Here is a 21084-nt window from a genome sequence, read left to right on the forward strand (position 1 = left end):
CCTGTCTACATTATGGCTGTGTTACTGTTGCTTCTCACTGACAGATTCTTTAAAGATTTCCAGTTTGAATGAGAGATATCTTTTTCCTCATTCTAAATTTTTTTAGAGGTGATCTTTTTTTTTTTTTTTTTTGTAAAGTGTGATCCCATTCAAAATTAGCAAACAGCTTCTGTTGACTTAGGATGTCTACTGGGGTGAAAGCTGCAAAAAAGTAGACTTTCCAGTCCAGCAAGTGGAAAAAGGTCTCTGCAAGCTGGAGATACAAGTGTAAGCACCAAGTCAGCTACAGGCAGCCTTGTGTGACGCCGAGCACAACTTGGTGTCCAAACGTCCTAAGCAGCACGTCATGGAATTACAGAAAAATAAGTCATTTATTAGTAAATTGTTGGGACCTATTTTGGGCGAGTTCAAAGGTCAGCCTAAGCATCCTTGATATATGAGCATCTATCCCTACATAGCAGTTTTCTGTGCCAGACTGAAATGGGAGACCGGCTCTTTCCTAACAATATGCAAACGAAGAGTTTATGAGTAGCAGTAATGTCACGAGCAGCTGCCAAGGACTTGCATTTGACATCAGGGAGCATGGTTCAGATGCAGCAGTTATGCTAAGTGGTGCTGATAACACAGGAAATGTTGGAAGCCTTTTTCCTGTGTTGGAAGGCAATTGTACAAACTGACCTGTTGTCACATAAGTGCATCCTGAGAGATGAATGACATAGAAGCTACTGCTCTGTAATTCCCAGGGGTGCCAGATGCAGAGGAGATCACCTCAAAGAACATGTGGGGTACTTTTTATAAACACAGAAGGGGTAAGTTGGGAAAGGACCACAGCTGGTCATCTAGTCCAGCCTCCCTGCTCATGCAGTCCCCTGGAACGTGTTACTCAGGATTGTGTCCACACAGCTTTTGAGCATCTCCAGGGAAGATCTCCAGAGTCTCTCTGGGCCTCCTGTTCCAGTGCTCAGCCTCAACAAAAAGTTCTTCCTCATTTTCAGGTGGACCTTTCTGTCCACCAGTTTCTCCCCATTCCTCTTGTCCCATGTCTCAGCACCACGGAGCAGAGGCTGCTCCCTGCTCTGACCCCTCCCTGCAGACAATGACAGACATGGCTGAAGTCCTCTCTCAGTTGTCTCTTCTTGGGGCTGAACAGGCCCACCTCCCTCAGCGTTTCCTCATCACTGAGGCACTCCAGTCCCCCAGTCACCTTTGTACCCCTGCTCCACGCTTGCTCCAGCAGCTCCACAATGATCCTCAAGGGGGGGATCAGATTATAATGATTCCATCCCATGTGGTATCATGGGGGTGGTGAAGGCCCTAATGCCCACCACATATTGAGAGGAAAAATCCCAAGAGCCTAGCAGCTATGGGGGTGGGGGTGCTTTCTCCCTGTTAGGGAGTTAGGCTGTAATCAATTGTTCTTTAGAGCAGTTTCTGTTCCTCTGGAAAAGAGAGAGGTTAGAGAAATTACACTTGGGGTAATGTTACCTTTTGTGCATGTTTGCTACAAATATGAGAAAGATTCACTTTGCAAGCTGGGAAAACAACAAATAAGTTTTCTTTGATATGGCACAACAGCTACTGAGAACAGATGTTGGAGTCAGGGTAGCTGGAAAAAGGGAAGGCTTTTTTGAGCAGAAGAGATACTTCAGCTCTCACAGGTATAAATAGTGAATTTGACAACTGGACTGATGGATCCAGATCACTAAGTAGCAACACTTGTTTTCCCTTGAGGCTTTCCACTTGTGGTTTACCAGCCATGCCACAACAAAAGTCTTTCGCTTTTCTGTGAAAGTGAGTCCATTTATTAGTCCTCCTCCAAAGCTGCGTCAACTGTTGCTTTCCTGTGCATGTGTTTAAGTGAGCTGCTGTCTTTAATGAAGGCGAACAGAGGGATGCTGGTGCTCCTGTGCAAGACTGGTCTGGGGGAGTGCAATGAGCTGGTTTCAGTTGTGGAAGCAGGGGTGTGTGCTGTCCCTCTGCTGTGCTTGGGGTTGTGAAGTTGGGTGAGAAATGGATGAATCAGCCCAGGCTTAGTGCTGCCTTCAGGCTACTGCCTGGCTTTCATGGAGTTTGTTGAGCCAAAATAAAGCAAAGGTGGTCAGCTCTGTGCTGTGTTTGTCTCCCCTTCTCTGAGGCCTTTGAAAAGGATGGGATGTGGCTAAAAGTAAAACTGCCACTTTGGGTGGAGGCAATGGCTTGGATTGACTTATCTCTGTGTGTTGATAGATTTAGTCAAACATCCAGAAGAATGAATAGATTTTATTTAAAATATAAACATGGCATGTGAAGACAAAAAATGTTATTATGAAATTCCCAAGTCCTTTGACTGCTAACAACCAACTGTCATCTAGGATTTACTGACCTCCAAGAATAGCCGGAACCCTAAGCTAAATGAAAGCACAGATTTTGCAAGAAAAGGCAATTTAGGTGTATCCATGAAGGAGCCCAGAAGTAAGAAAATCCAACCAGTCTAAATTTGTTTCAGTACCATATTGCAGAGTGACTACTCGTTCACTTCTTACATCTCTGAACCATTACAGTTGCAGAATATAAAAGTGGAAAACTACTTTTAGGAAAGGCTTCTCTCAGGAACAGCAGCACCAGAGGCTGCACAAAACAACTTCATGTGACAGATAAGGACTTTTTACTGAACCACTAGGAAATGGTTCCCTGCACATCTGCACAGATGTTCACTTTTTTTGAGGTGTCTGCAAGCTTTCTTCAAACAAGTTCCCTTTAGGGTACACTGAAGATTAGATTTGGACTCAGGAAATATCTGATATCTGGATTCATGGACATGAGAGAAGCACAGCTACTTAGCTGGGAGCCTCCCTGGGGGTATTGCTTTGACAAAAGACAACTGCTGCAGTATTGCCAAATGGTCCTGTTTTCACGTGATGTGAGTACAACAGAATTTCCACTCAGCTGGGAATTGAAAGCTGATCTTGATATGAAAAATCAGTGTCTGAGCACAGAGTTGATACTGGAGTGCCTCTTACACACAGAGCAAGAACAAACAAGGCTATGACTTATTCACAAAAATCATAAAATTTTAGTCTAGCAACTGGTGCAGGAGAGGTCAAGTGTTTCCAGAACTCAGTTTAAAATAACAATCTCCATCCCCCCATGACAAGATGGGGAAACTGTCCCATCTGGGAAAGAGAGCTAGTAAAAATTCCTCCTCTTTCAAAAGTTCATATCATCAGCAAAGTTTACTGTTTTGCTATTTTCAGCCACTCAGTCTGGCTGACTTGGGGCTGAAGCAGCAAGGCAGATGCACTGGCACAAGGAAAATGCAGTTTTTGGCTTTCTAGACATTCATGGACAACACACTGATACAATTTGGTTTTTGTTCTTTTTTGTTTTGTTCAATGTGTGCAAGGATGAGACACAAGCACAAGTTTAGTTTAAGACCTTTAGTTTAAAATCCTCCCTGGAAGTCATGGAAAGGTGCTTAAATAAAGATTCAGTTGAATCAAGCAAAGCTCAACCACAGTTTTTGTTCCATCTTGAGAAGGGTAAGTCCAGGTAACATGACATTCACATAGCAGAGAGCACTATTTCTAACTGGACAGATTTCCACAGCCTGTTTTTTCTCATAGCTGGCTCCCAGTGAAAGTGGAAATCCCCTTTTTGGTGGAATATTTGGTGAAAACCAAAATATTGTTATTGAGTGTTAAAGAAGGCACCTTCCCTTATGATAACACATTCAGTGTTTGACCCCATTAGAGCAAGTCCTGTTTTTGGAGGACTGGGTCAAAGTGCTCTGCCTGGTTCTGTACAGAGTAGCAGCTGGTGAAAAGAGACAATGAAAGGATTGTTCTCTAGAGAGAGAAACATGGAAGAGCTCACAAATCTCACTCTGCAGAGCCCTTCAGTTTTCTTTCTTCGTTTTAGCTGCCTTTCTTCACATGCAGTAGCCATCCTCAGGGTAAGGTGACAGCAAGAGCGTCCCATGCTCCCGAAATGTGGCTGCTTCTGCTCCTGGCAGTCCTCAAAGATCATGAGGAGGGACTGGACTGTCACCAGCTTCCAGTGGTCTGGCACAGAGCAGCTGAGTCCCAGGCTTTCTGCTTTCCCCAGTACAGGTGCCCAAATCGCTGACAATCACAGAGGACTGTCCAAAGTGCCGAGCTGCTGGAGTGGTGACACGACTGTGCTGTGGACACAGTCAGTGGCTGGAATGAAAATCCTGCAGATTTTCTTCTCTCTTGTGTTCTAGAAGCTTTTTTTTTTTTTTTTTGCCATCTCTCTTGGCAGAAATCTGTCACTTGTATTACAAATAATGCTGCCGCTGAGGGAGTGATGCTTCTCTTGACACATCTCCAGCTTCTTGAATTGTTGGCAGACCTTCCATTTAGGCAGGTGCTGTAAAAACAAAATAACTTATTTTTATAAAAAAATAGACAAAAAACTTCCCCAGAAATAAGAATTCCCACGTGACTAGTGGAACAAGCTGCAAAGCTATGGAAAAGACATATTCATGCTGCTGAGAGAGAACTGACTGGGGAGAAGTTCTGCCTGGATACCAGAGACACTGGGGCTTTCTGTCCTCCTGCCACAGTGTGGAAGTGTCTCTCTGTGCAAATGGAAGAAGTGGCCTCCCTTGTGAAGGGATATCAGTGTCACCTTGGGTTCCTTTAAAGCTACTTCAGAGAATGAGATGCACAAAGCCTCTCTGTGGCCAAGAGAAAACAGCGGCCTCAGCCTCCTCTCTTCTCCTTCCCTTCAAGGAAATGAAGGGATTCCTTCAGATAATAGTTCAGAATTGCTCCAGCTCTGAATTTCTCCTCACCAGAGCATCCTGCCCCACTGACTGGAATGGGTGTCTGGAGAGACTAATCCCACCAGGATGGAGTTACTCTTCTTTACAATATGCCTTCCTCCCAGTTTCCAAACTCTTTTTTGCCTTTGTAACAGCAAAGTTAGTTTCAGTAATTTCATTTTGGTTTGCAGTATTCAGGATTCTCACTGCCATGAAACAACCTAACCTTCTTCATAAGGTGCCAGCAGCATAAATGCATTTACAGCAGTATTGAAAAGCAAAATGCTGTGGCAGAGCATCCCCCTGGCTGCACCTCCCCAGGGTCTTACCCCCATCTACCACACACAACTACCAAACTACCAAATAATGAAACTACCAAATTGATTGAAACTACCAAATAATGATTGAATTAGGCTAGAATTTCTCCTAGAGCTCATCTTTTGTACTAAAGTAGTTCCAGCTTTATTTCTAAATAATTCCTGACAGATACTGGTTTTCTCTTTTGTTAAGAAATCACAAAGCAACAAACCTGGACTGATGGAGGCTTGATAGCCTGGACAAACTCTGCCTCAGTGCTCAACTACCATTGCCCTCAGACAATTTCTTCTAACATCTGGCTTAAATCTCCTTTGTTTAAGTCTGCTGTGCCTTAATTGCAGTGTCAGCTATGTTAGCACAATAAATAACTTGTCCCATCCTCTCAAAAGACACTCTGAAGAGCGTTGTTATTGTGTCCTTAATCAGCCTGGCCTTCTCCAGCCTAAACAGACGTAACAAGTCTCTCACCAGAGATCACATTCTCTGGACCATTTTCATTTCTCTGGTATTGATCCAAGTTGCCCTTAAACTGGGATGCCCAAAACATGGCCCTAAGAGATGGGACAGCTTCTGTCATCAGTGAGCCACCAAAGCTGCTGTCCCACCTCCTCTTCCACAAGTCCAGTGGAGAAATGACCACGAAAAGACAGCGCCTGGAAGGTGCCTTTGCTTTGTCCTTAATGAACAAATCATGCTACAGCAGCCTTCAATACAAGATAAATATTTACTCATGTCACAGAGTTTTTTTTACTAATGGGCTAAGTCCAGGGATCTAACCAAGAAGGGCCTGGTGTAAGAGTAAGTCTGGAGAAGAAAAAGTTGACCTTAAATGAGCTGCTTGTGTTATGTCAATGCAGTTCCCAGGAACAAAAGGAGAAAATGTCTCTTAGTTTAAGGAGAAAATCCATCCTCCTCCATAGATTATGCTCTGCAGGAGGGAGTGCAATGGCTGTTGATGTTTAGCAAACACAAATGTTGGGGATTATGCTGCAGTCCGAAAAATAACTGACTATTAACTCAGTTTCCATGACTGTCAAAGAAGTTGCAGGAAAAGTTTTTTTTAATTTAAGGGTTATTTTGCTTCTGTTTGATACTATGAATTGGGTACATTCACGGCATCTGCTACAGCAAACTATGCTTTAACTATTACAGTTTTAGTGAAACTACAGTATTTTCTGCTTGTTCTGCACAGACACACGGGCAACAGTCATTAGACTCAGTAGACACTGCCAAATGAGATACCAAATAGGCAGATATTTCACCCTGTACTCTTGCAAGTCCTCTGTCAAATTTTTGTTCCAAATCTGTCTTATTTTTTTCACACAATTTTCATTTTTCCCCTACTATAAGTAACAAATTAATTTGTAAACCAGCTGGCCTGCAATATTGCCTTCTTGCTTATAAAAATATGAACATGGTGAAGGTCTGAAGAGCATGTTTTTTCTAGGAAAGGAGGGTTTTTAAAAAAAATGGGTGTATATAGGCTCAGATTCACAGATATGATGCAAACGATGTCCCTGTATCCCAGTTAAAGACCACCTAGGATGTAAAGCCTACAAAAATGTTTCAGTTTGTATCATCCAGCAAGTCTAATCTAAAGGCTTGTGCTGAACTTGAGTACTGAAGCTATGAAGTTAAGTCACTTGAGACAAACAAAATAATGTATTTTTAGTACTTACAGCTGAGTCCTCCTTGGTCTTCTCTTTGTTGGACATCTGTTGAAACAAATGCATGGGATTCAGCATGTAGGACAGACAACAGACTTCAGAAAAATGAGATTAATATTAAGCAACATCCACCAAAGCTGAGGGTTCAATGTACTAAATGTTCTGTAAAATGCAGTCCAATATTCTATTTGCTTACAACCCAGGCTACCATTTCACAAAGGAGAGATTTTGGGATTGAAGTGATAGCCCTGCTCTCCGTCTTGGGACAGAGTCCTGCCTCACTCTTGGGTTGTTTCTGTAGGAAGGACATGACTTCTACAAGAGCTGCTGCAGATCCTGGACGAGGTCATGACCCTGCTTTCCCCTCATCTTTTCTGAGGCACCCAGGGCTGCTAACATTGAGGAAGAGGGCACGGACTGAAAACATGGATTGTCCTTGTCCATGAAAAGTGTGGTTGTCCCTGCTCTGTCCCTGAGATGTTAGCTCCTGGATAGGGGCTTAGATCAAGTGCTCAGCTACATTGACAGACTCCATCTGGTCCACGAGATGTCTTTTATAACTTTTTTAGAGTCACACAAATCCAGCTACATGAGGGTACCCATGTGACAGTGAGACCAGCTTCATTTCGGCTTGATCCCAGCAGGATCCTGACCCTTAATCATCCAGCCAGTGACTCTAAAGCTCTCAGGATTGAATTATGCTCTGATATATGCTTCAAACTGTGCTAAGCTGAGCGAGGTACTGACCCCAGTCCAGTTTCATGCCATCTGTCCAGAAGGAGCCTGCAGGGATCACAGCTGACAAACCATGGCCTGAACAGACACAAAGTCTGAGTTACTCTCACATCCAGAAGATACTTCATGTGAGGCTCAGAATTCACAGAATCCCAGAATCACTGGGTTGGAAGAGACCTTAAAGATCATCAAGTCCAACCCATGCCTTAACACCTCAGCTAAACCCTGGCACCCAGTGCCACATCCAGGCTTGTTTTAAACACATCTAGGGATGGTGAATCCACCACCTCCCCCGGCAGCCATTCCAGATCTTCATCACCCTTTCTGTAAAAAACCTTTTCTTGATATCCAACCTGTATTTCCCTTGGTGCAGCTTGAGACTGTGTCCTCTGGTTCTGTCAGCTGCTGCCTGGAGAAAGAAACCAACCCCACCTGACTACAACCATCTTTCAGGAGTTGTAGAGAGTGATAAGGTCACCTCTGAGTCTCCTTTTCTCCAGGCTGAACAACCCCAGCTTGGAGAAAGACACAGAAACAGGAAGAAAGGCTCAGACACAGGAAGAGAAAAATCATAAAGAATAACATATCCTGGGGCACTACACTTCCTCCCCAGGGCACTCCAAGTTTCTGTTAATGCCATGATTTCCTACTGCCAAGTGCAGGTAGCTTAGTCATACTTCATCTCTTCCTGTTGGATTACATTAAGTATTATGGCAAGTGAAAAAGGATTCTTATAATTTGGTCATGCAAATGAAGTGTCTCGTTACCTTTATAGGACACTAGATTAGAGGACCTCCTTCTCCACAGGCAGCAGATTAAACCAGTTAGAATACCTATCACAGAGACAATGCCAATGATGCCAGCTGCTTGAGCACCTTGTCCTTTTTTCTCTGGTTTTCCGTCACTTTCTGTGCCAGAACCATTGCTTTTCTTCTGTTGCGTGTCTAGAAGAAAATAGAAAAAGATGTCATGAGGTGTAAATTTTCACATTTCATACCAGGCAAATATTTCACCATGTTTTACATGCATAAGAAATTCTGAAGGAGTCAAGATTTGTGCTATTCATATCACCGTGATTTTGGTGATTCCTTCTGAGTGAGACACATCTCCAAGTAATTATGTCTAAATACCAGTATATTCTTCCCTGTCATCATGATGCATCCATCCTTCTTTCTTCCTTTTTCTTCTTTCCCTCCAGCTTTGAGAGACTGTATGTGTGGGCTTGTATTTTCAACTCAGTTGAAAATAAATCTATATAGAATCTATAATGTAAACCTGATAGTGTTCAGAAAAATGGGTGAAAACCTGTTTCCCTGAAGTTAGTGAAGAACCTTCACTCATTGCTGCAAACTGAAGGTTTCAAATCACATCTCTTACTCTTTCAAGTGCGATTGAGAGACTTTAAAATCACCCACAAAAATAGTAATATGAAGGTCTTTTTCCTCAGAAGACAACATGACAATGCCATTAGGAAACTAATGATGAGGTATACTTAGTTTTCCTTTAATTTGGGATGACAGCATGGTATATTATCACATAAACACTCTACCGTGCAACTTCTGCTCTCGTGTTCAATTTTTATTCCTGGAAATAGTTTATATCGTTTGCCTACACTCATGGGATCAGTGTTTGGGGTGTTCAGGTAAATTAGCTGTGGGTATGCAGCTACAGTTATGGAAACATTCCAACCTCCTTGCACCAGGGTGCAGAGACCTGTGAGAGAAAATCGTGGCTGGAGGCAGGACCAGGAACAGCAGGGAGATCAAACAGCCACCTCCAGATCAGCCTTCTCACTCCAGACAGATTCTCTACACAGCTTTTTGGAAAAAATGAACTGCAGCAGTGGTACTGTAATTGTAACTTCTTAATACTTTTTTTTTTTTAATAGCTTTCTGGTTTTGTGAAAAGTTGAGTGACTAAATACTTGCTTTTACTATTAATCATCACATCAGCAATAATTAGCACATTATACTTGTGCTGTTAGGTACATTGTTCTTTTGAGCTCATATTGCCCATTGGCTGCAGACCTAGTTTAAGTTGTGAACAGTATTAAATTGAGTTTTGGACAAACTGGAAATTGAACTTTGGAACCCAACAGAGTAAAAAGCAAATGTTAGTGTTACAAGGCCATTGGGTAGGGGGTTAGAAATCATGGATCGGCTGTATGGTGGCCCCTAAAAACAACCTGACTCCCCAAACCATCATGTTCCTGAGGAACTAAAAGGTTAAGCTCATCAGCTGCCTCAGATGCAAGAGCTTCTCAGTGCTGTTGTCATAACACACTTGGTGGGTTATTCATTCAGTGAATTTGAGATTTAAACATCAGGTCCATGGCTAAGCATAAATGGAGCTTGAAACAAAGCCCAAGACCTTCTCAGAACATTTTGGAACTACTGAATTAATGCATAGACCTTGTTAGTGTGCATCTACAGACAGAGACATGCTGCTTGATATTCCTGCTACCTAGAAAACAGAGGCAGCATGAGGGAACTTACAGTTGGCTGATAGATTTTCCTGCAGCATCTCATTTTCTATGGAGCACTCTATTTGCATGTTGGAAGTGGCTTTCACCTTCAGTGTGCTAAAAACGCTGAAAGTGCCATCGTCGTGGGGTATGATCTCTGTTTTTGATGGAGACAGGCGACTGTTGTTCACTTTATTGATCCAGTAAACATTGGGCTTTGGGTATCCATTGCCAGACCTGCAGTAAAAGGTCACCTCCTCTCCAGTGCTGTTTCTTATTGGTCCACTTAGTATTGGTTGGCTATAACTCGCTGGAGAGCAAGAAGAAAAAGAAATAGTTGTTGACATTTTGAAACATACTGGAAAGGCAAAATTTTGAGATGGATTCTGAGCAAACTGCTGTGTTTCACACCACCCTCATGACTTGAAAGAGAAACACCTGCAGGTTTGGTCTGTAAACCAGAGAGCTGAGAGAATCACTGGGAGAGCAGAAAGCTAAAGCCAAACCCAAAGGAAGAAAGGACCAACGTCAGCTGCTGTCACCCAGTCACATGCAAGAGCTCTCATACCCATGAAAAACAAGAAGAAAAGAAACACACGCTGGGTAAACAATTTTTACATGCATGCAAGGTTTACATTCCCTGTCTGTAACAGTTAAATTTAGCAGAGCAGACTTCATTTCAGCAAAGGGCAGAAGTCTGTTTCAAAATAAAAGGTGTGCTTAAATATAATACCACAAATCTGAAAAGTGGAAATGAGAATTTGGGCAAAGTGACACAAGTTCTTACCTGCTAAGCTGAGAACCACTTCTGCCTGGTGAATCACTTTGGGAAGTTCAGTTTTCTCCTGCACTATGCATTTGTATGTATGTCCATCACTCTGGCTGACATTTAGCAATAGCAGAGAAAAATCACCATTTTCCAACCTATCCCAGAATAATTGAGTCCTGTCTTTAAAGTGAATACACTGATTACTGTTATCATCTTGGCCAGAGATCAGTGCATGTACAACTGAACACTTTTCCTGATAGGAATCATCAGCTATTTGCCAATATACCCGTAGATTTTTTAATTGCAAGGGTTTTTTTTCATTATAAATGCAACTTAGTGTGGCGTTGTCTCCAAGTTTACTGATGATGTTCTTCTTCTCTAGTGCAGTAACTACAGGATTAAAAGAGAGAGAGAAAAGAGAGGTTATGTGGGGGAAAAAGTAATTATTTTCAAGTACATTATACCACATATAGACTCTGGTATTAGTTATATAGCAGGTAGGTGAGTATGGTCTCTTCATAGTCATTCTATCCCCCAAATTTCCAGTGGCTAATTCTCTCCATGTCCATTTGTCTGTGCATTGTCCAAAGGGACCTTTTCTCTGAGAGCCAAGCAGTGTTAATCATTCCTAGCCCCATGGATAGATACATTTCACTTTGCACACTGACTGCAGACGCATATTCAAGTCTTAATGCTTCAGTAAACACTTCTTTTTTAAAAAAAATTAATAAAAATATCAAATAACTCCACTTAGATCACAAGAAGTGGAAACATTGATAAGTAAGAGTGCTGCCATTATTTTGGGCTCAAAAAATTAAGAAGGGGAGTAAAAGCAGTATTTCTCAAAGCTGGCATGACAAAGCAACCACATTTTACTGCTTCTGTCAGTGACACCCTCTGAACAAATACACTCAGCTGGCAAACCAGCACACCCAGATAGCTCCAGTGACACTTTCATTAGATATTTACATCTTGAGGCTCACTTGAGGTAAAGTCAGGACCGTATCTGGCTTTCAGAACACTTTTCCTGCCTTTTGGACACGAGAAAGGCAGCCTCTGCTCCACGTGAGTCAAGGCAAAGGCACAAGGTGCCTGACAGCTGATGCAGAAAGCACAGCTCAGTGAGTCCCACAGGTCTGGGCAGCTCTGCCCACAGCCTCTCTGCTGGATCCATCCCCTCCAGACCAGCAGCCAAAACCTCACTGGTGCCACCAAAGCAGTGTTTGTGTTGTGAGTGCCAGGCAAGAGGGGTCAGGCATGGGGCTGGATGGGAGAGATTACAGCTGGGGGAAGGGATTATGTGGGTGGATGACTGAGGGAAAGGAAGATGACAGGAGTGGAGGTTTGGAAATGCAGAAACAGCACGCGGTGAGGTGGGAGGGAGGTGTTAAAGGGGAACCTGTCTTTGTGAGGGTGCACTGGACTCAGAAACAGCTCATCTACACATCTGAGTTGGGCGCCCTGGTCTAAAACTACCACTGAGGCAGACACAGCGCTTGCAAGGAGAAAGGCAGGATGTTTACCAGGCACTGGCGCTGAAATAACAAGCTTGAACTGCAACACAATTGCTTGGCTCAGATTTTGGGAAACCAGGAAAATGAATGCCCTGGCAAGATGGGTGCAACTCCGTGACTGGACAGAAACAGGCCAGCCAGCATCTGTTGAGACTGAATCTGGTACTGTTTGTCCTGATATTGGGGCCAGGGAGTTTCCTGGGTGACTTTGTTGAGGTCCTTCTCAGTGATTAAGCAAGAACAGAGGAGAGAACTTTAAAAACACTTAAATATCACCCAGTGGTGTAATTTAATTCTACCTTTGTTTTGCAAGGGATATTTTAGGACCATAGTAAAAGTAAAATTACTAACAGTAGGAGTACATTTACTACTAATAAGCAGTAGTAAAATTGCTAGTATTGGTACTTGATACTGTGATGTATAATTCTACTCTTGAGTATACAGGCATGTTAGATCTGCTTATCAGCAGCTCCTGTTACTCCACTTCAAAGGCCTTTTGTTGACAGAGATAAGTACACAGGGAAGTCTCTGAAGCAAGCAAAGCAATCAGAGCAAGAGCATCCATAAGGTCCCTTGCTGTTCTCTGCAATGAAACGGATAGAAATTGATTGTGTCTTCTTTCCCTGAAGCATGTCAGAGAAGCATTTCACTCTGAGGAATTCTTCAATATCTTGTAGAAAACACAGATATCTCCATATTGTACATTTTACAACTACTTTGTGTATTTGGACAAACACATTAAAGGGAGGGCAGTTAAATTTTTACTGAGCTTTTCTGAACTTACCAACTTTCCAGATAAGAAGGAGCAGTAACAGAAATCTGTACCTAAAACGAAAAGCAAACAAGTGTTACAACTGACTTTGCATCTCTGTTGTTTAAATAAGCAATAAAACCAATTTTGGTTGTTTTAATATAGTGGCAGAAGTAGGTAAATTAGGTACTGCTCCCATGTAATGCCCCATTAAGTATTTGCATTTTTGACAGCTGCAAAAGTTCTGTTTATACAGCTCAGCAGTGGTTTGGTGGCCAAGGCCATGAATAGCAGCAAAATGCACTAATATTGGAATCAGGGCAGAGGGCATGAAGCTGGTGTTGGGACTGTCTTCTCTTCTGAAAAAGTCCACTGGTTTGCTGGACAAACAGGCTCTGGAGGCCATCTGGGTCACTGGGAGGGACAGTGGCTGCACAGGTCAAAACCAGGTTTTCCAATCTTTTGCTGAAACTCAAGGAGTTATCATTTTGTCTGGTTAAAGGAAAACAGCAGCTGACCATGCTGCTCACCAGGTTGTGCACTGAGTAAAAATGTGTAAACAGGAAACCTGCTGATAGTGGAGAGCAGTGCAAAGGTTTTTGCTGGGAAGAATTTGGTGTGTTTGATCACTCGGGAGGGGCTAATCTGGGCAGGAGTTTCCCCAAAGGAAAGGAGGCCACAGAAAACCCAGTTTAACTCATTCATCCCACAGGGGTTTAAGGGAGATAAATGGACAGCACTTCCCTGTGAGTTACTTTAAAATAGCCTTTCACCACCACACCTTGTTACAAACTGTGCTCTTGTTCCTCCAGACTGCTGTAGGAAGGGAAAGAAAGATGATGGAAAGGTTTTGGAATGAGAACTGTATGAGCTGGGCACCTTGATATTGTTCAGGTGCAATAAGGTTGCAAAGCTGAGCTGACAGGCAGAGTGACAGGAGCACTGGCCTGTCACCAGTGTACCCAGCTCACCCTTGCAAGCAGGACTGAGAGCACTACCTGGGTTCAGCTGGCTCCCTTCCCCCAGAGTTCTCATGTTGCCTTAAGTTTTAGCTTTCATATTTTCCAGATTCTGTACTGCATTAGTGTATAACTCTGAATTTCATATAAAGTGTTAGCAAGTTCTCCTCACAGTTTAGTCAGACAAAGCAGTCCTTTTTCAGCCTGAGAACCAAGGACACCATTGCAGCTTCAGGCCCAAAAAGTGCAAAAACCAGCAAATTGAGGAGAGCAATCTGGGAGGATGGGACCTCATAACCTGAAGCTGTAATTAGACAATTAACCCCAAAATGGAAATGGACCAAAACTTATAGAAGAGTGAAAAGGTGTGACCATCTTGGGTACAGCCTCAGCCAGGCTCTTGTACTGCCCAAGGTGTATCCTTTGAAAGCCTTTTAAATAAATCCCTGCTTTATTCCTCTAACACTGTCCAGCCTCTGTTCTAGGCAGCCTCTCAAGGCATCATTCAGCTCTCAGCCAGGCCCAGCACTGAGCCCTGGGCTGGGGCAAAGGGACAGCAGCTCCCAGCAGGCCATTTCTGTCCAGGACTGAGCTCCAGAGTCTCCCACCCAGGCCAGTCACTGCCTTCCCTCCAAACCAACTCTGCCTTGCCTGGCTCTCCTCCCTCCAAGGCCTAACCTAAGCTCACTCCCCAGCAGCCATTTCTCACTTTGCTGTGCTTTACAAAGTCCCCTCTCTTCCAGGCTTCCTGCCCTTTCCCCACAGCTTCTGCTCCTTTGTCCAGCCAAGCACAGGAATTCACACATCACTCCCCAGGCACAGCTTTGCTTCTGCCCAGCTTTACTCCCACCGCCTGCCTGGGCACAACTTGGGGCTCCTCTGCTGCAGAGGAGTGTCTCTAATTTCCCACCTGCCCCCCCAGAAAATTATTATATTCCCAAACATATTCAGCTTCCCATGCAGAAAGCAGAGGACACTGCTGACACAAAATCTACCTCTACTTGAAGCCCCATTTCCAGAGACTGAGGTGAAGAAACTTTAGGGGAGAACCAGTCTGAATTGTATTATTTTTTTGTATAAAGAAAACACTTTATTTTCTTTTTCTGTGTCCTTTGAAATGATTTGATAGATGAGGCTTGAAAAGTTTAAGTGGATGTCCAGTGTGGAAAATTTCTGCTCTATTCAGTAAATCTACAATCAGTCTCAAAGGAAGTCTCCCAAGGAAGCACACCTAAGCATTCTGTTCTGTCTCTTCTACTACTTCTCTTACATTAAACAGTTTATTAACCAATATCAAAGATGTAAAACATACAACTCTACAAAAGAGAACAACAATAGATTTTCTTTTACTAATGCATAAACATAAGTGTAAAGATTTTGGCAGTGGCTTTTACACGTGGATTTGTATTTTATTCCTATTGTTGTTTTTACACCGTGCAGGAGTCATCACTTTTGTGCCAGGCTTGTAGAGGTCTGTCTTGGCAAGCTCATGTAGTCCTCAATCTTTCTTAATCCCATGCCTGTGTTTATTATTCCCAACTCAGGTTAGATATAGCAACTCATTTGAATGAAATGAAAACAGTAATTGACTGATACTTACGTGACTCTCTAGGGAATTTCCCATGGTAGGCATTTGCTAATGCCAACAGACATTTAGATATTCAGCCAGAACTGATTCTCATGTGTATGTATACAAAGCAGATATTGATTTCTTATTTTAATAAGTGATGCCACAGTCAAGGTTGGACAGATACAGAGATGCCTCATCCTCCTTCTTGAAGGAAGTGGCAGCTGTGGTTTTGTGGGGGCGGTGTCCACCCACGATGTTCCCCTGGAGTAGCTTTAGTTCTAGGCTTCAATTGGAAAAAGGGAGAAATGCTCTGCCTGCTCTCCACATTCGCTCAGATTTTGCCCTCTACATTCACTCAGATCCTGTGTCCATCACTAGCAGTGAGCTCAATTAAGTGCTGGCATAGCTGCCCTACCTTCTTCAGGTCTTGCTCTCCTAATTAAAAAAAAAATAATAAACTTTTTTACTTTTTCAATTCTTTCCCACACCTTCCTCTTCTGCAAGTGTTTTAAAATGTCGTGTGAAACAGGAGAAAGTTGCATTTCCCCTTTCATGGGTGAGATGATTCTTCCTACCAGCACCTCAACTTTTTCATCACTACTCATCTTAATGCCATGGGATATTGCTGCTGTGGCACACTCTAGCCAGGCAAGAGATATCCTGATGCTTGCAATAACAACTTTGGGGGCTTTGCTCCACTGCTAAGACCCACTTTGTCCCCTAGCCTTGTGGCGACAAAAGGCTGGGGGAATCTTCTCGATCAGTGCCCTAAGCAGGTCACCTGTGGAGCTTTTTTACCACCTGCTGTAAAGCAGCGCTAACCGGGGCACTAAACCCCAGGTGAGTCCCGTCCCATCGCAAGCCTTCCGCTGAAAATATCCATAAAAGACCCGTTAATTGCCTGGAGCCCTCGATGGCCGTGTAGGGACAGGGGATCCCTGCCCGGGCTGACGGGGAGCTCTGGCAATCCCCGGCTCCCCCATCCCGGCTCCGGGAGCGCTGCGGGCGGACGGGACCTGCTCCGCAGCCTGTCCCGGGTCCGGAGGTCGCCCTGACTGCAGTTAAGCAGCCCAACCTCCGCCAGCGCTTTCCCTGCCCGCTTCAGCAGCAAAACTCGCGTTTCCCTAAGGCAGATGCACATCCCTGCCCGCTTCAGCAGCAAAACTCGCGTTTCCCTAAGGGAGATGCACATCCCTGCCCGCTGCAGCAGCAAAACTCGCGTTTCCCTAAGGGAGATGCACATCCCTGCCCGCTTCAGCAGCAAAACTCGCGTTTCCCTAAGGGGGATGTACATCCCTGCCCGCTTCAGCAGCAAAACTCGCGTTTCCCTAAGAGGGATGCACATCCCTGCCCGCTGCAGCAGCAAAACTCGCGTATCCCTAGGAGGGATGCACATCCCTGCCCGCTTCAGCAGCAAAACTCGCGTATCCCTAAGGGAGATGCACATCCCTGCCCGCTTCAGCAGCAAAACTCGCGTTTCCCTAAGGGGGATGCACATCCCTGCCCACTTCAGCAGCAAAACTCGCATTTCCCTAAGGGAGATGCACATCCCTGCCCGCTTCAGCAGCAAAACTCGCGTATCCCTAAGAGGGATGCACATCCCTGCCCGCTTCAGCAGCAAAACTCGCGTATCCCTAAGAGGGATGCACATCCCTGCCCGCTTCAGCAGCAAAACTCGCGTATCCCTAAGAGGGATGCACATCCCTGCCCGCTTCAGCAGCAAAACTCGCATTTCCCTAAGGGGGATGCACTTCCCTGCCCGCTTCAGCAGCAAAACTCGCGTTTCCCTAAGGGAGATGCACATCCCTGCCCGCTTCAGCAGCAAAACTCGCGTATCCCTAAGAGGGATGCACATCCCTGCCCGCTTCAGCAGCAAAACTCGCGTATCCCTAAGAGGGATGCACATCCCTACCCGGGAAGCGGCCGCCGCGTCCCAGCGCGCACGGAGCCGCAGCAGCGACCCTTCCCCCGCGGCCACCACTCACCCTCGCGGCTTCATCGTGCCGGGGCCGTGCCGAACCAGCCGTGCCGAGCCGAGCCGAGCACCAGCTGCCCGCCTGGGGCCGTTCCCTCTTCCCTCCCACGCCTCCTTCGCCGGGGATTTCCGCCTTCCGAGCGCCCGGTGCGCGGGAGCGGGGACCCGGCACAGCCCGGCCCGGCCGTGTGGGGGGCTCGGGCACCCGCCCATCCGCACTGAGCCCTTTCCAGACCCTCGTCGGGGCAGCTGGATGCGGGATCCCGGCTCCCGCAAACCCATGTGGCCTGCGGGGAGGACGCCGGTCCCCGTCAGGCGGGACGCCCCTCACCGCTGCTGGGGAGCCGGGGCCGGGCAGCTTTTGCCATAGCGCGGAGGCAGCGGCGTCCTTTCGGCTCTGCGAGGTGCTGGAGACCGGTCCCCAGCCCCGGGGGAGGGCAGGGACTGCACCCAGTGGGCTCGGAGATCTCGAAGAATCCTGCCTGGGAATGGGAAAATTGTGTTTCAAAGTACGTTAGGTGTATGCTTGGATAAATAGCATATTTATTCTATATTTATATTCTGTAAATAGCTAAATGGGATTTGATAGAGACCAGAACTGCACCTGGAGCTGTCGTAGGTGTGTTGGTGAGGGGGTGTTTTAGCACTACCCGGGTGTTTGAAAACTGCGGTTCTCGGTCTCGACAGTTTCATTTTTTGCTCCACATCAGTGGCTGTGTTTGCCTTGTTTGTTGTCAGGAGCTCCAACCCAGCTGGGACCTCTTTGCCAACGGGAGCGTTTGTGTCGCGCAGCCCAAAGCTGTCGCAGCAATGGTTAAAGCCTGTTTTATTTTTTCTTGGTTTTAGTCACCCTGGGAATGCGATTACGTTGTGCACAACGAACATGAAACTGGGGTTGTGCAAGACCCACAGTCTCAAGGCCATTTCCGCTGCCAGCCAGCAGCAAGAAGCGAGATTTCAGTTTTGGGTCTTAAAGCTGACACTGCTTCAGCGTCTCTGTGTATCACTGACACCTGCAAATCAGTGATCAGTTTGGGAGGGTAGGCTTAAATTTGTGCTAAATTTAAAGGAAGATAAACATTCCTATGGAATTCTGCCTGAATCAGAACATATTTGCATCAGCCAGTTCATGTCTTTCATTGAAATATTTCTTGATGGGATATATTAGTTATTTTGATATTTTGACTGTTCTTTTGATATTTTAGGTGTTGTTTTTAATAACAGGCATTTGGTGAATGGGGATGCACATGGCATCAGTGTTTTGTGGCTAAAAACTTCCTGACTTTCAAAGCTTGGGAGTTTATATGTGACTTTCTACAGTTCTGGATATAAATTTTTTCTTTCTAAGATATGTAATTTGAAAGAACTCTTCTGCTGTACTTTGCAGTGGCTTCTACCCTACTTTTTTCATACCTATGTACCAGTTTTGGTGGGAAGGAATTTCCCGATAAACAAGAAAGGCAAATGTGTCTCCATAGCCAGGAATCTCTTTGGGATTTGGAAAGGTCAGGTTGCAAACCACTTTGCTGCCTGCATCAGACTTTTGAATGTGGATTGCCTGATGAATTTTTAATCTATAAGGCAACCTTGTCTTCTATTTCCCTTCTAAACGGTGCTCAGGAAGGCCCAGCCTTATGCAGGTAACTTGCCCCTACATGCAGAATTCCTCAGAGGACATGAAATATAAGGATGTTCTTCTGCCACTGACTCCATTCCTATGGCACACACAGAACAACCCTGTGGTTAATAAAAGCGGGTTCTCACTTCCAAATCATTGCCATTACGTACAAGATGTTTCTTACCACACAAACAAAAAATGAGAAGCAGCTTCAACTGATATGGTTCCTTGTATTTACACTGAATAGCATACAATAAAAATGCATTTTAATTTTTTTTGAACACAGACTTTTTAATATGGCATTTGCTAGCAATAAGTCACGGTATTTGACTCAGGGTCAAAAGAGAGACCTCAGCAACATGATCTTTGCCCTACAAGTATCCCATCAAAAATAAGATGAACAATAACAGACAGGGGCGTGTGAAAAGTTTTCATCAAAGATGTGACTTCTCATTCCTCTTACCATTCACTTACTGAAAAATTCAGACAGAGACAGCTGAGTTCCTAGAGTGATTTTAAAAACACCCTAATTGTTGACAGCTAATTTGTCCTCTCTTTAGTGTGGACACACGACTTGACACAAAACATCTAAGGCTGTCAGGAGAAGAAAGTAACTCCTCTAGCTTGTGGGTGGCAAATATGTTGCCTATGGACTTTGAAACTGGAAACACGGGAAGATTTGGAAAAAAAAAAAGAGAGGAAAACTATATCCCAGTTTTTCTGGGCTCTTAGAGAAGGGAGAGAGTGGTTTGCTTTCAAATGTGTGTCATGCAAAGAGAATGGATCTGCAGAACACCCATCTTTTTAATACAGTTATTGAGAATCGAGGGTGAAACAGAGACATACCTCTCTGCATATATAGAAGAAAAGATCTCAGACAGATTGAGCACCTCTGGGGACAAGAAAAAGGGGTGACAGGGCTGTGTGTGGTGTGTAGGACTTCCACTGTATTTGGAGTCAGACAGCCATGAAAGAAGTGCTGTGACATCTGAAATATATCACATCCTTATGGAATGGTGTCCACCACTCTCTGGTTTTTGCACTGTGGAGGTTTCAGTGCGTGGCACTAAAGCTGTACTAAAGTAAAGTATGACTTGCAACTGGGAAAAAAGTCAAGAGAGAAATCATAGTAGCTTTGGCCACTTGTGTGATTTTATGTAGGGGTAAAAACAAAAGAAGGTACAAGTCATGAATGATTTTGCAACACTTTTCCAACACTTTTTCTCTGCCTACAGAGAAGCTAGTAGAATTAGCAAATGGAGGAGGGATACTTAATAGAGAATTAGTGGAGGATAATGCGCAAACATATTTTTTTTCCTTATCTAGTGCAGACAGTGGAGTAAGACAGCAAAGCTGACTGCTAAGAACAGTCTGGTGATGAGGGAAAAGATGCAATTGCAATTAAAGTATCTTGTGATTCTGAGAAAACCATTTGTGAGAAGTGAATGAACAAAGAGGAAACAATAGTCTGTTTGCTCTCTTACATTTTGTTGTCACACCAGGTACTCAGAGAATTGGCCAAAATTATCACTTTTAACACCCAAATTCCAAGAGTGTTCCATGCAAATAGAGGAAACCTGTAGCCCTGTAAAACATGTTTTGGGCAAAATGTACTCTGTGTGTGTGGCAGCAATGAGAATCCAATTATTTATACCCAGAGAAGGAAAGTACTGTGTTATATTTAGTTATGCTGTTAGAAAGGAGCACCAATATTCACAGTTCTTTATTAATTGTGCATGTTAAGATAGTTGATTTCCTGTTGTTTTAGGAATAGCAAGGGAATAACTGCTTCAGCAATACTTTTGCCAGCTCACTGTTGTGGGCATCTTAAAAAAAAAAAAAAGATCTACCATGGTATGTTATTGCTGAAAATGTCTCTTGAGCCTCTTGTATTCAGGCCATATTATCCTGTGTGGAATGATTCCAAAGAGAAGAGTGCTCTTGCTGTCTGAATTGCCCTCTGCTCCTTTGCTAAGTTT

At 44.3% G+C, this 21084-nt stretch overlaps 1 protein-coding gene across 1 annotated transcript; it reads right to left on the bottom strand.

Annotated features, from left to right (window-relative positions):
- Positions 1-2421: 2421 nt before the first annotated feature.
- ICOSLG (inducible T cell costimulator ligand) lies at positions 2422-17593 on the bottom strand. The gene is made up of 8 exons (XM_068179683.1): positions 17498-17593; positions 13017-13057; positions 10737-11108; positions 9981-10259; positions 8253-8429; positions 6763-6798; positions 2811-4368; positions 2422-2566 (listed from the first exon to the last, which is right to left on the bottom strand). Exons 1-7 carry the CDS (start codon positions 17509-17511, stop codon positions 4358-4360), a joined length of 930 nt encoding a protein of 309 aa, XP_068035784.1. The 5' UTR covers positions 17512-17593; the 3' UTR covers positions 2422-2566; positions 2811-4357.
- Positions 17594-21084: the final 3491 nt, after the last annotated feature.

Source organism: Anomalospiza imberbis, chromosome 2 (assembly GCF_031753505.1).
Source record: "Anomalospiza imberbis isolate Cuckoo-Finch-1a 21T00152 chromosome 2, ASM3175350v1, whole genome shotgun sequence".
NCBI classification, from domain to species: domain Eukaryota; kingdom Metazoa; phylum Chordata; class Aves; order Passeriformes; family Viduidae; genus Anomalospiza; species Anomalospiza imberbis.